Genomic DNA, 12,208 nt, shown 5'->3' with positions numbered 1-12,208 from the left:
CCCACTAAAAAAAAAAAAAAAAAAAAAAACAACACACACACACACACACACACACACACACACACACACACACACACACACACACAATTCCTTATGATATTTGGATTAAACAGAATTATTTCCATGTTGGAAAACCTACTGAAGTGTCAGAATGTGCAACTCATTAGACATCCTAATGGCTGCAAAGCAGAATGAAATGACAAATGGTGAGTTGATCCTTTTTACACGTGAAAGCGCATGTGTACGCTTCTTATGCATGAAATGCTGTGTTTACATTCTCTTGTTTTCAACAGGATAAGCTGCTCTTATACATGATAATGTTGCAAACTCTCAGGAATGATGGAAAAGGGCAAATGTATCTATTTGAACTAAGGGTCTCTTGCCTGTAAATTACAGGAATCAAGTGTTATAAGCAAAAATCATTCCGATACCTATGACAATGGAATACATGTACCAGTACTGTTGTTGCTAAGTTTGTAGGGTAGGTGACTTTTAGAGGTGGTAGTATGGCCTAAAGCAAGAAAAAAAATGCTAGTACACACGAGACCTAAAATGCACTAGGCTATGGGCACTTGTTCCGTAGGAGAGATGAATTTCACAGCAGCGAAGAAGAATAAGTGCTCATACCTCTTAAGATGGCATTTAAGAGCCCATTTTTACTGGACATTTTTTTCTGGTTTCGGTCCGTACTACCACCTCTAAAAGCTGCCTACCCTACAGTCTTAGTAACAACAGTACTGGCACAGTCAGGGGTATCAGAACGATTTTCACATATAACTTTCAGCTCTGTTTCTGGACCAGAATCCCTTACCTCAACTTGATACATTTCCCCTTCTCCAACATCCTTGAAAGTTTGTTGCATCATCACAGAATTACCCTGAACTTAATTCAGAAAGTATTTGTTCACAAATATAGTGCAGCTTAGATCAGTTCTTTCATGGGTTTTTGCTCTGTTTACATTTATTTTATGATAATTCACATCTCTTGGTATTTTAAAAACACTTGGGATGTTAAAATATAACTATTTTGTGAATTAGAAATAAAATGAATTAAAAATAATTATTATTCTTGTGGCACATTTTATGGCAAGAGATGACAGACTTACAAGAATACAAAAGTGTAAAGTGTTCTCTACATTGCAGCTGTTTTCAAAGGAATAAGTGCGACAACCTTACGCTTTCTGCAGCTATGACATATATTATGAGGCTACCAGTTCACTTCTAATATACAAGGGACGATCAGAAATTAACACACAATAATAATATTACCAAAAGATTAAATCAGAAATGAACTTATATCTTTTATGTACTTGTCTACATAGTCACTAATGTTCTCAACACATTTCTCCCACCGTGGTACCAGATTCAATATGCCCTGCTCATACACCACCATTTGATTGGAGTACAGCCAGCCATCAGTGGACTGGTGATTTCACTTCCACATCTGTCACAAAGCGATGGCCGGCCAGGAAGTTCTTCATGGGACAAAACAGAAGAAAGTTTGACAGTGCAAAGTCCGGACTGTATGGTGGATGCTGGAGCACAAACAAGAGCAGCAACATGGTGGACAGTGTTGTCATGAAGAAGTTTTAAACTGTCGGCATTAATGTTGTGGGATTTGTCACGACGGGCATGACTCAACTTGACCAAAGCTTTAGTGAGGGCTGCAGCATTCACAGCAGTCCTGTGTTAAGCAAAGTCCACCAACTCATCTCCCAGAAGTCTGTCACAAGTACTTTCCTAATAGATTGAGTCATCTTTTTTCTTTTAACCAGCATGTTTCCACTCCTTAGAGTGTCATGTTTCACTGGCCATTTGCTTGTCTGTCATGTTCTTAGGCACTCAGCAAGAACCAACTTAACAAAATTTCAAATTTCAATGTGTCATGAACAATATACGACACCACATCACAAGAAATGTTGAACTGCTGTGATACGGTTTGCAGGTGCACATGCCACTAGTTGAAAAATGCTACCTCAATGGCTCCTACATTCTGCAGGGTTGCAGCTGTTACCAGTCGGCCAGAGCATGGCAAATCACTAAGGTTCAGACGGCCCTCTTGGAAGAACGCACACAACCTGGAGAGATTGCTACAGTCAACACAGTCATCCCCAAAAACACCACGCATATCTCCGTGAATTTCACTCGGTACGTGCCCTTTGGCCCCAATATTTAATTTCACTTCACTGCTCTTAACAAGCCGATGACAGCAAAATGTGTGCCATATTTGTTTTGTGGTTCTTTAGGCTTCTCTTGCTACAGATATACATGAAAACAAAATACCCTCTGTAGCACAAACTTCAAACTATATTGTTGTGAAATTTCGACATTCCACCTGCAATACCACAGGAAAAAAAACTACTGTGCATTACCTTCTGATCCTCTCTTGTACGTGTTAAAAAGGAAGTGGAAATTTCATATATCTTTTGATTTTACCCGAAGAAAAAAATGCCAAATGAAGCTATTTGTGTAAATAACTTGGTATTAAAGAACCAACCAATCGCTGGTCTCAATGACTCACCCTGAAAACACTCTTGGCTGATTAGATGAATGCTCTTAAGTGAACATACTAGCTTAGTATAATAAACTTTCTGTAAGTTACTCAGTGTAAAATACTTACACCTGTTCAACTTTTGGCTCGTAGAGTCTAAGAGCTTTTGGTTTCTTCTTTTCAAATATCAGATGGCAGATCTTCTTCACAGACATCTTCTCAATTTTATCACGCAGATTACTAATATCATTTTTCAGACCAGGGGGGAACTGCTCAGTATTTAGATGATTAATCAGCACTGATACAGGTTTGAATATTTCAGAACTACTGGCTAATGGCTCTAGATTTTGCTGAAATGCATTCAATAATTTTACTGATGTCCAAAGAGCTCGTATTATGAAGTTGTCGTCAATTGCAGCATCCTCCAACAAATCAGAGAGATTCATTTTGTGATTTGTAATGAAGTCCCTGTAATGACAACTCAGTGTAGTTTAATTATGGAAACATACTTCAATGTAAACAGGAAAAATCTCATATGAATTAAAGTGGTGGTACTTACTCTGTCTTAAAATCTTCTGACAGTATTAATAGTCTACTTGCTTCTCCTTTACTTTTGAAAGGTGGAACTGGTCTTACAGACTTGTATGCACTTTTGTCAACAGACAAGTACAACACGCCACAGAGGAAGTTTACAGCAGCTGGTGAGAATCTTTTGGAAAGAACCGAATACTGAAAAAAAATTATGAATAGACATGAATGAAAAGTGGAGTTTCACAACACTGGTCAATCCCCTCAGAATACTGTACGATACTGTACCTCCAGCAAGAGTGTGGTAATAAAAAGACCGGTGGCTACATCTCGTCTACTCTGGATGCGTGATTCCCACAAAATCTGTTCCATGAAGATTATAGTAGGAGTAACGACAGGATGTCTGAAGTCTGATGTGGGAAACAGATGAGACACAAGCTTCAGGAATACTAACTGTAAATGTAATAAAAACAACATATTAATAAATGAAGATATTAATTACAAGAACAGACTATTATTGCAGAAGTTTGGAACTCACTGTGTCACACCCAGGATACGTTCTCTTTGAATTTCGAAAATCTGTCTGCTTTTCTTTGATAACTTCAAGAACACTCTGTCCTGCACTAACTGGTGACATGTGTGTAAGGTCATATATGTGTGGAATCAGTCGATCGAGCACTGAAAAGCACTGTGGTGACTGCTGATCCTGCACACAAGAGAAACCGGTAAATATCATTTATATAAAATTTTAGATTAGTGCATTCTACAGAATTAATCACCATATTTAACAGCAGACATATTATTGAGAAGAGAAAATACTACTAAAAACGCAAATTAAAGTGTCTTGCGCTAAACAGGAAACACATGGGCAACAGTTCTTGCTAGTAAATTATGATGCAAGTCAAAGTACAGTCCAGTACTACTAAAATATACAAAAATGTCCATTTGGTGCCCTTGTCCAAGTTTGTTTGTTGCTTTAACACACTTCATAATGATATAGTTTTTTAATCAATTAGTAAAAATTTTCATTCCAGTTTTTAATAGAAAGACAGTAGAAGAGCAGCATTTGTAACAAGACTATATCATTAGTTTCTATAACAACATAAATACTGAATAGTGGAGCAAAGTATCCTAACATTTTAATGCATTAGCTAATTACATTAATCTAACAATGCAGGAGATAATTATATACAGTAACAGCAATAATATTGAAGCTGAACCTCGTCCGGTATTGCTGAGTCATTAATATGTTGTAACAAGAACTTCAATAGTTCCTGAAGTTTCTCTCGGTTTCCCTCTGCCAGACTAGGATGATTGCATTTCAGCATTCGTTCAATGATCACAGTCTGATGGTCCAGTCCCCAATGTGATAACGTGTTTTGAAGATCATCATATGAGTCCGGCACTATAGAAATAAAACAAGTTTACTGGTTATTTGAAATCTATAAACACATAAAAGTGAAATATTACATAAGCAGACACAAACACAGAAACCAATATCATTTTAAATAACAATTTGTAGTCTAAAAATCCCGATTAAAATTGTGAACATTAACTGTAGCCAAGACAAGAGGAGAGGAGGTTGTACTTCCCAAAAACAGGTGTCACAAATTAGGCAAGAGTAAAGTTAACTATTAATATTCTTATAAATGTCGTAAGGGCAGTCTCCTTCATATACAACACTATGGTGTTTAAAAACCTATTGCACAGTTTGTCAGTCAAAACTCCAGTTTCAGTAATGAGATATGCTGCTACATATTTTCCTACCCACCACGCTCCCATCACAAAGTAGAACCAACACAACACTCAGCTCCAGTATTATCAGCCACTGGGAAGATATGGTGTGCCCGTGGTCTAGGTATAGTGTTTCTGATCTGTAATCAAAACATTCTGGGTCCTGGTTTGGTCTAGGTATAGTGTTTCTGATCTGTAATCAAAACATTCTGGGTCCTGGTTCGATCCCAGCTTCTGGAAATTTTGAATAAAAATCATTAGCAATAGTGGCTGAAGACTTCCAGTATAAAGTGTCACCCTCATTCTGCCAACGGCCTTCTCAAAGAAGTTGGAAAAGCAGGCAGAGTTTTAGAGCAACCTCTTGCCCTTGGGGTGGGAAACTACCCTTATAGGAAGGAGAATCAGCAATGATCATCATGAGTTTCAGCAAGTGGTAGCAAATACACTATTCAAAAATCACAGGAGGAAAAGGTACACTTGGAAAAGACCAAGAGACACACAGGAAGATTACAGCAGGATTACACCAATCAGACAGAGATTACAAAATTAGATGAAGGATTGTACCATACTCAGGAGCAGAAATAACTCATATCACAATTTAGTGATGACGGAGAATAATCTGAAGTTTAAGAGAAATGTCTGGAACAATCAATATGGAAAGAAGTGGTATATTTAAATACTGAGGAATGAGAAGATGTATTTGGAATGCGATAGATACCGCAATCATGAATACCACATTAGGCAATTCAGTTGAAGAGGAATGGATATCTCTAAAAATGGGCAATCACAGAAGTTGGACAGACAGAAATAGGGACAAGGATAGCAACAGAACACAAACCTTGGGTAGCAGAAGAATTACTTCAACTCATCTACACAAAACAAGAGTAGAGCAATATAAGCCACTTAGGGACAAAATAAACAGGAAGAGGAAGGAAGACAAGGCAAAATAACACCAGGAAAAATGTGAAGAAATCAAAAGAGAAATGATCGTCGGGAAGACTGATTCAGCACACAGAAAAGTAAAAACAACCTTCAGTGAAATTACAGATAATGTTAGCAACACAAAGAGTGTAATGATGATTCTAGTGTCAAATGCAGAGGAGAGACTGATGAATGAAAAGTGCACATGGACAGTCTCTGCGAGGAGGAGGACTTGTCTGACGACATGAAAGATGAAGAAATGGGAGTCAATATGAAAGACATAGGGGGACCAATATCAAAGTCAGAGTTTAGCAGAGCTTTGGAAGATTTCCTATCAAATAAGGCAAAGTGGATAGACAACATTCCTTCAGAATTTTTAAAATAACTGAGGGAAGCGGCAACCAAACAAATGTTCAATCTGATGTGTAGAATCCATGGGACGTGAAAACCTATCATCCACACAATCCCGAAGGTAGCAAGCAAGGGCTGTCAAGTGTGAGACCTCTTGCACTGTCAGCTAGACAAGAAGAGTGGAAAAGAAAACTGAGGATTTGTAAGATGGCAATCAGTTTTGTTTTTGAAAAGGTTACAGCACCAACAAGGCAGTTGTGATTGAAGCAAAACTTGAGAAAAAAATCATGACACCTTCATAGGATCTGTCTACACAGAAAAAGCATTTGACAATGTAAAATGGTGCAAGATTTTTGAAAACCTGAGAAAAGTAAATGCAAACTTAACACAAAAATTGTTGGCTGCAAATTAGAGGAGATTAAGGAATTTCACTACCTTGGAAGCAAAGTAACACTTGACTGGCAAAGCAAAGGGGACATAAAAAGCAGACTAGCATAGGCAAAGAGAGAATTCTTGGCCAAAAGAAGTCTGCTAGTGTCAAAAATCGGCCATAATTTGAGGAGGAAATTTCTGAGAATGAATGTTTGGAGCATAGCATAGTGTGGTAGTGAATCATGGACTGCGAGAAAACTGGAAAGGAAGAGAATCAAAGTATTCTCAGACGTGATGCTATAGAAGGAAATTAGGTAGACTGATAAGTAATGAGGAGGTTCTTCACAAAACTGACAAAGAACAGAACATATGGAAAACATTGACAAGAAGAAGGGAGAGGATGATGGGAAATGTGTTGAGATGTCATGGAATAACTTCAATGGCACTTGAGGAAACTGTAGACGGAAGACAGAGATTGGAATATATCAAATGAATAACAGGATGTTGGGTGCAAGTGCTATTGAGGATGTAGGCTGCAAGTGCTACTCCGAGGTGTAGAGGTTGGCACAGGAGAGGAAGTCGAGGCAAGCCACAGCAAACCAGTCAGATGACTGATGATGCAAAAAAAAGTGTTATCGAGAGTGCAGCCATTACTGAAAAGGCGCCAGGTTTTCAACAGCATCTTCTGATATGCTCTTTAGCACATATTTTTGGATTTTCAGTCAAGGACGACAGCAACAGGATACAGAGATAATAAATGAAACACTAAAGCAGAAGCACTCTTTAAACTGCTGGTGAGAGAACAGTGCCTCTACCCACTGTATAGATGTCTGGACAGACACCTACATTACTGTTGACTTGCAACACACAATGGGTGACTATTTGCAGTCCTTTAAGATCTCATCTTCATTATTTCCTTTTCTTCAATTGGAAATGTGTATCATTGACAAGTCATACGATATGATACTGCACCAGTCTTTAGACAACCTTTTAAACTCCTCAACAAGTCTCAAGTAATTCACTTAACTTACTCAATATATTCTATATTCATTTTTAAAAGTCCCAAAGGAGCACTCATCTTCTTTTTTATTTCATTTGCACATTTCTAGTAATGTGAAGTTAAAAATCATGCTGTATGTTCTGATGGTTAAATATTGTATTCTAATGTCTATGATTTAATTATGCACTTATACTTGGATACTTACTGAATGAACATTTTTTTCATTTGATGTTTAATTTTTTTAATTTCTGGAAACAGTATTTCATGGCTTTTGGCAGCCACACTGTTGGGCTAATTTCTTGTGTAGCTATTCAATCAACCACCAATGCATTAGACAGACTATAGAAGATGATATTGTATTGACAGCTCATACACCTCACACTGTGACATGATGTGGACACCTAAATCTAACAGATGTCAATATCCCACAAAAATAAAATCAAAAATTAAATTGTTTCTAACTTTTCTTCAAAGATCCTGTGCTTCTACAGCAGCTGATGCCTAGAAATAATACAATACCTTCTTTCTGGTCACATTCTCTTTTATTTTGCCACATTTTTGCCTCCTTCTGTAGTGGCAGTCTTCTCTCTACTTGACTGCCAACTCATCATGAGTATTTTCTACATGATTTACAATATTTTGAAACATGTCCCAAACTGCAATTTGGTTTCTTCCTGTTTCTCTACAGTTCCCAAACTACACAGATAGCTTCCACAAACTTAAGACTGTTCCACCTTAATAACATATTATTAACTTCATATATGCATCTATTGTTGATAGGTACAGTAATTAACCCTATGATTCAACAAATGTACAAATTGCTTTTAACATGCATGTTATTTCAAGCTGAAATTTTTACACAAATTTTGGAGCTGATAACAAGCCTGCAGAATAAAAAAGTAACACAACAATGCGAGAGAAATTCAAAACTAATCTCCTTCCCTCAACATATTTGAAAGTATAAAAGTTTCTTAACTAACACAGGCACCAATATGCATAGATAATATGTACAGGACATGATCAACCCATCAGTCACCTTTAAATGTATAAGGCAATTCTTCTCTCGCCTTTTCCATCAACTTCTTTCTCTCCATTAAGATGTCCTTGATATTGTTAATATTTTGTTTCACGGTAGACTTCTGTGCACTTGTATGGTTTGGTTTCTGAGAACTGGATTTCTTCTCACTGTTTTTCTTTTCATTGCCTGTAAAAATAGAATATTACTCCAATAGACCAATTCTTTCTTCAACTGTGCAACTGTAGTGGATATTTTATATTCACAGGGTATAAAAGGTGCATAGCTGAAACTTGTTACAATGAAAAGGGCACACAGCTTTACACACTTTTGGTCTTGACTGAGCTAACCTACAGAAACCTCAAACAATTCAGCATACCTTTGGCACCACTGTCATCACCACTCTCACTGTCTTCTTTCAAGTCTGATAGGTTGTCCTCTTCACTGCTATCACTTGCAACTCTTTCACCATCATCCACATTTGTCTCTTCTTCTTCATCATTATCATCATCATCATCATCATCATCATCACCACCATCACCAATACCACCAGCATCACTGCCACCACCACAGTCATCATCAGCACTACTTTGATTATCATCATTGCAGCCATTACCATTATCTGTTGATACAAAATATAAAAAAGGTGAATAAGCAACATCTACAGCGAAATGCTGGCTCAAAGGAAATTTATGTCCCACATGGGCAACATAAAAAATTACCAGTTTTCTCTGCAACACCTTCATCACCTTGTAGCTGGAGTTGCCCGTCAGCAGTGTAGGTCAACATGGTATCCTGGCCACTCTCAAAGTCAAACCTTTATTTTAAAAAACAAAAATAAAACAAGGTGAATTCCAAATTTTACTCCCGATTTGCTTAAATTATGAAGTAACACATTTAAATGTGTTTCTGACACAAAATACATTTTATATAAGAGAAGTGAATGTTCATTACAGCTTCTGAAAAAAGTTTTCAGCCACCTCAACTTGCCATGACTTTATGCTGGTGTTCTCTGTTCAACAGAGCCTACAATAAAGAAGCGATCAATTTTAAGAGCCACCAATAGCTGCTGATGAAATAAACCTTTGTTGGCTACCAGTTTTGATCAGCTAATCATCATTATGTAACATTCATTGACAGTATTTAAATCAATCTGCACAGTATTGTTCTTGCCAGAGCACCAAAAAATAAAATGAAGCACCATCTTGTGACACTGAAACGGCAACAAATAGTAAAATGTAATACTGCTGACAGCAGTTTCAGTGACACAGGACAGTTTCTTTTTAATTTTACTAAATTGAAATTTTAATATTGATGGCAGTTTCAGTGGTTCAGGATCTTCTTTTACTACTACTGGAAAATAATTTTACTGTAGACAGCAGTTTCAGTGATGCAGAGTGGGTTTTTTAATTTCGTTTTTTTGATGCCACAGGAAGAACAATAGCCTGAAAGTTGATATAAGTAATTGTATGTTCCGTAATGGTGACTGGTCGAACAAAACCGGGAGGGAATAAAGGCTTAGTCCATCGGCAGTTGTTGGTAGTCCTTACATATGAATTTTTCAAACATTTATGATACACAAAAAATTTATACACATTACGAGACTGTATTTCATGTATATAATATGTGATGAATTGGTTACACATACGATAACAGCAAAATGTCATTTCCATTCTGATACCAAAAAGGAGTATCTTCTGACCAATGTAGTGTGGTACATACCACACCGGTTCCTGACAACAATGATTTGGAAGACTATAAACATTACTCCTGTACAGCTCAAACAATTGAAACTCCACATAGGAATATCAACAATGTAGGAAGAAGACAGATACTGTAGCTACTTACTGCAAAGAAGACACATTAAGTTGCAGACAGGTACAATTAAAAAGCACTTACATAAAGCTTTCAGCCACAGCTTTCATCAGCAAAAGAGAAACACACACCACTCACACATTGCAAGCAAGCACACCTCATCCACACATGACCACAAACTCTAGCGTCTGGGGACAGTATGCTAGCCAGAGATGCTGGAGTTGGCAGTCAAGTGTGCATGAGGAGTGTTTCTCTTTTGCTGATGACGGCTGAGGCCACAAGCTTTATGTAAGTGTTTTTTATTTGTGTCTGTCTGCAACTTAACATGTCTTCTTTACGGTAAGTAACAATCTGTATTTTACTACATTGTTGATACTCCTGTACAGCTGTTTGATTAGATCCAGGTAACGGTGACTGGCTTTGCCAGTCCATGCTAAACTATTGCTCATTACAGACACTCTGAACATCTCTTGTGACGTGGATACTGTATGGTTTGTAACACTGTAGCATTTAATTAAGTCACAATGTTTTCTGCAACTTATCTTCATAAGACTATCTTCTTTTGATCCTAGGAATCATCTTTGATATCTGTTACAAATGTATGTAAGTGCCTTGAATGCTGTATGTAGGTATAAAGTAACTGGAGGTAATCTTTTAGCTGATCAGTCAGCAATGAAAGTTGAACAACATAATGACAATTCCACCTTTTTAAAGTTCCAGTGAAGGCTTACACGTGCTATTTTTGTAGCTTAAAAGAAAATAATTGAGTTATTTCAATACCAAACACAAGTACATAAGACACATAAGTTAACACAAAACACAAAAGGAGTAATGCTACGCAATTAACAACTAACTATTCCTGCTCAACTCCATTTTTTAAAATTCAGTGTATTCACAATTGTAAAAAGCCGTCAAACAAACCCATCATCTAAATCATCAGCACTCCGTAGTCGTGAATTTGCAGATGTCAATGTTCCTTTTTCAGATGGATTGAGGCCATGCATTCGTTGTAAGCGTTCAGCTTCCAATTTTTCTAAACGCTCCTTCTCCTCTTTTGCCAGTTCATCTTCTGATTTCAAACGATCTGATGGCTAGAAAACATTAGATCAATTATGTATGTAATTTTGAAGTCATTACGACAATGAGAAATAAGAGTTATGGGTGCTACACGTTAGTAACCAAGCAAATTCTGATCAGCTTTATTTCAGAAGTAAAAATTAATATGTTGGTGTGTGTGTGTGTGTGTGTGTGTGTGTGTGTGTGTGTGTGTTTTCCATCTGTGAAGAAAGCCTTGTTGGCTGAAAGCTCATTTTCTGACAGTCTTTCTGTTGTGCCTATTTGCGAATCAGCATCTCCACTGTATGGTAAATATGGTAATGTACAGACAGATTGCTTGTCTCCACATACCTTTCCACGCGCTTCAAATATGAGTTGCTTCATTACTGTATCATATGAATCAGGTTTAGAAACTTCTTCATTGTTGACTAATGCAGCTCCAGTTTTTACGGTTGTTACTATGGGAAGAAGATCTTTCCATTCACTGTCCAGCTTCTCGGTGAGCTCAATTGTTTGTTCCCTGTTCCTTTGCTTCTCAGCTTTGCGTTTCTTTGATTCAGCTATAAGTTCTTCAATTAAATCCTTCCTAGTTCTTTTGTTTTCATCAGCTTTCTTCAAAACACCACCACCAAAATGAGCATCTTCTACAAAATTAGCTGTAACAATATAATGAAGACATTTTCAATCTATTTACAGTAATCTACTACATTAAGTCATTTTGTATGTAAGTGCATAAAAAGATGAGACAAAAGTATCAATGAGCAGTCCAAACATTAAGCAACCATCACATATAACTCTGCATCAGCACATTCTCTTCAAGAACGGATTGTGGTTCACTACAGCTTGACACCAAGTAGGACCACAAATGCCAGTGGTCTGACATAAGTAAAAAAAGCACCAGACCTGTGCATTATGATGACCTAGCC

At 37.2% G+C, this 12,208-nt stretch overlaps 1 protein-coding gene across 1 annotated transcript in view; it reads right to left on the bottom strand.

Moving 5' to 3' along the window:
• Positions 1-12,208, bottom strand: part of LOC126473433 (nucleolar protein 14 homolog) — a 54,142-nt gene that overhangs the window by 17,771 nt on the left and 24,163 nt on the right. The window contains exons 4-13 of the mRNA XM_050100473.1: positions 11,634-11,938; positions 11,148-11,317; positions 9,134-9,228; positions 8,791-9,033; positions 8,433-8,600; positions 4,239-4,423; positions 3,557-3,724; positions 3,307-3,471; positions 3,050-3,219; positions 2,620-2,958 (exon numbers count right to left, since the gene is read on the bottom strand). Of these exons, the coding sequence (XP_049956430.1) occupies positions 2,620-2,958; positions 3,050-3,219; positions 3,307-3,471; positions 3,557-3,724; positions 4,239-4,423; positions 8,433-8,600; positions 8,791-9,033; positions 9,134-9,228; positions 11,148-11,317; positions 11,634-11,938 (2,008 nt within the window). The remainder of the gene's footprint in view (positions 1-2,619; positions 2,959-3,049; positions 3,220-3,306; positions 3,472-3,556; positions 3,725-4,238; positions 4,424-8,432; positions 8,601-8,790; positions 9,034-9,133; positions 9,229-11,147; positions 11,318-11,633; positions 11,939-12,208) is intronic.

The sequence above is a fragment of the Schistocerca serialis genome, chromosome 4 (assembly GCF_023864345.2).
Source record: "Schistocerca serialis cubense isolate TAMUIC-IGC-003099 chromosome 4, iqSchSeri2.2, whole genome shotgun sequence".
NCBI classification, from domain to species: Eukaryota; Metazoa; Arthropoda; class Insecta; order Orthoptera; family Acrididae; genus Schistocerca; species Schistocerca serialis.
Note: the sequence above shows the minus strand (reverse complement) of the source record. Positions and strands in the feature narration are given on the sequence as shown.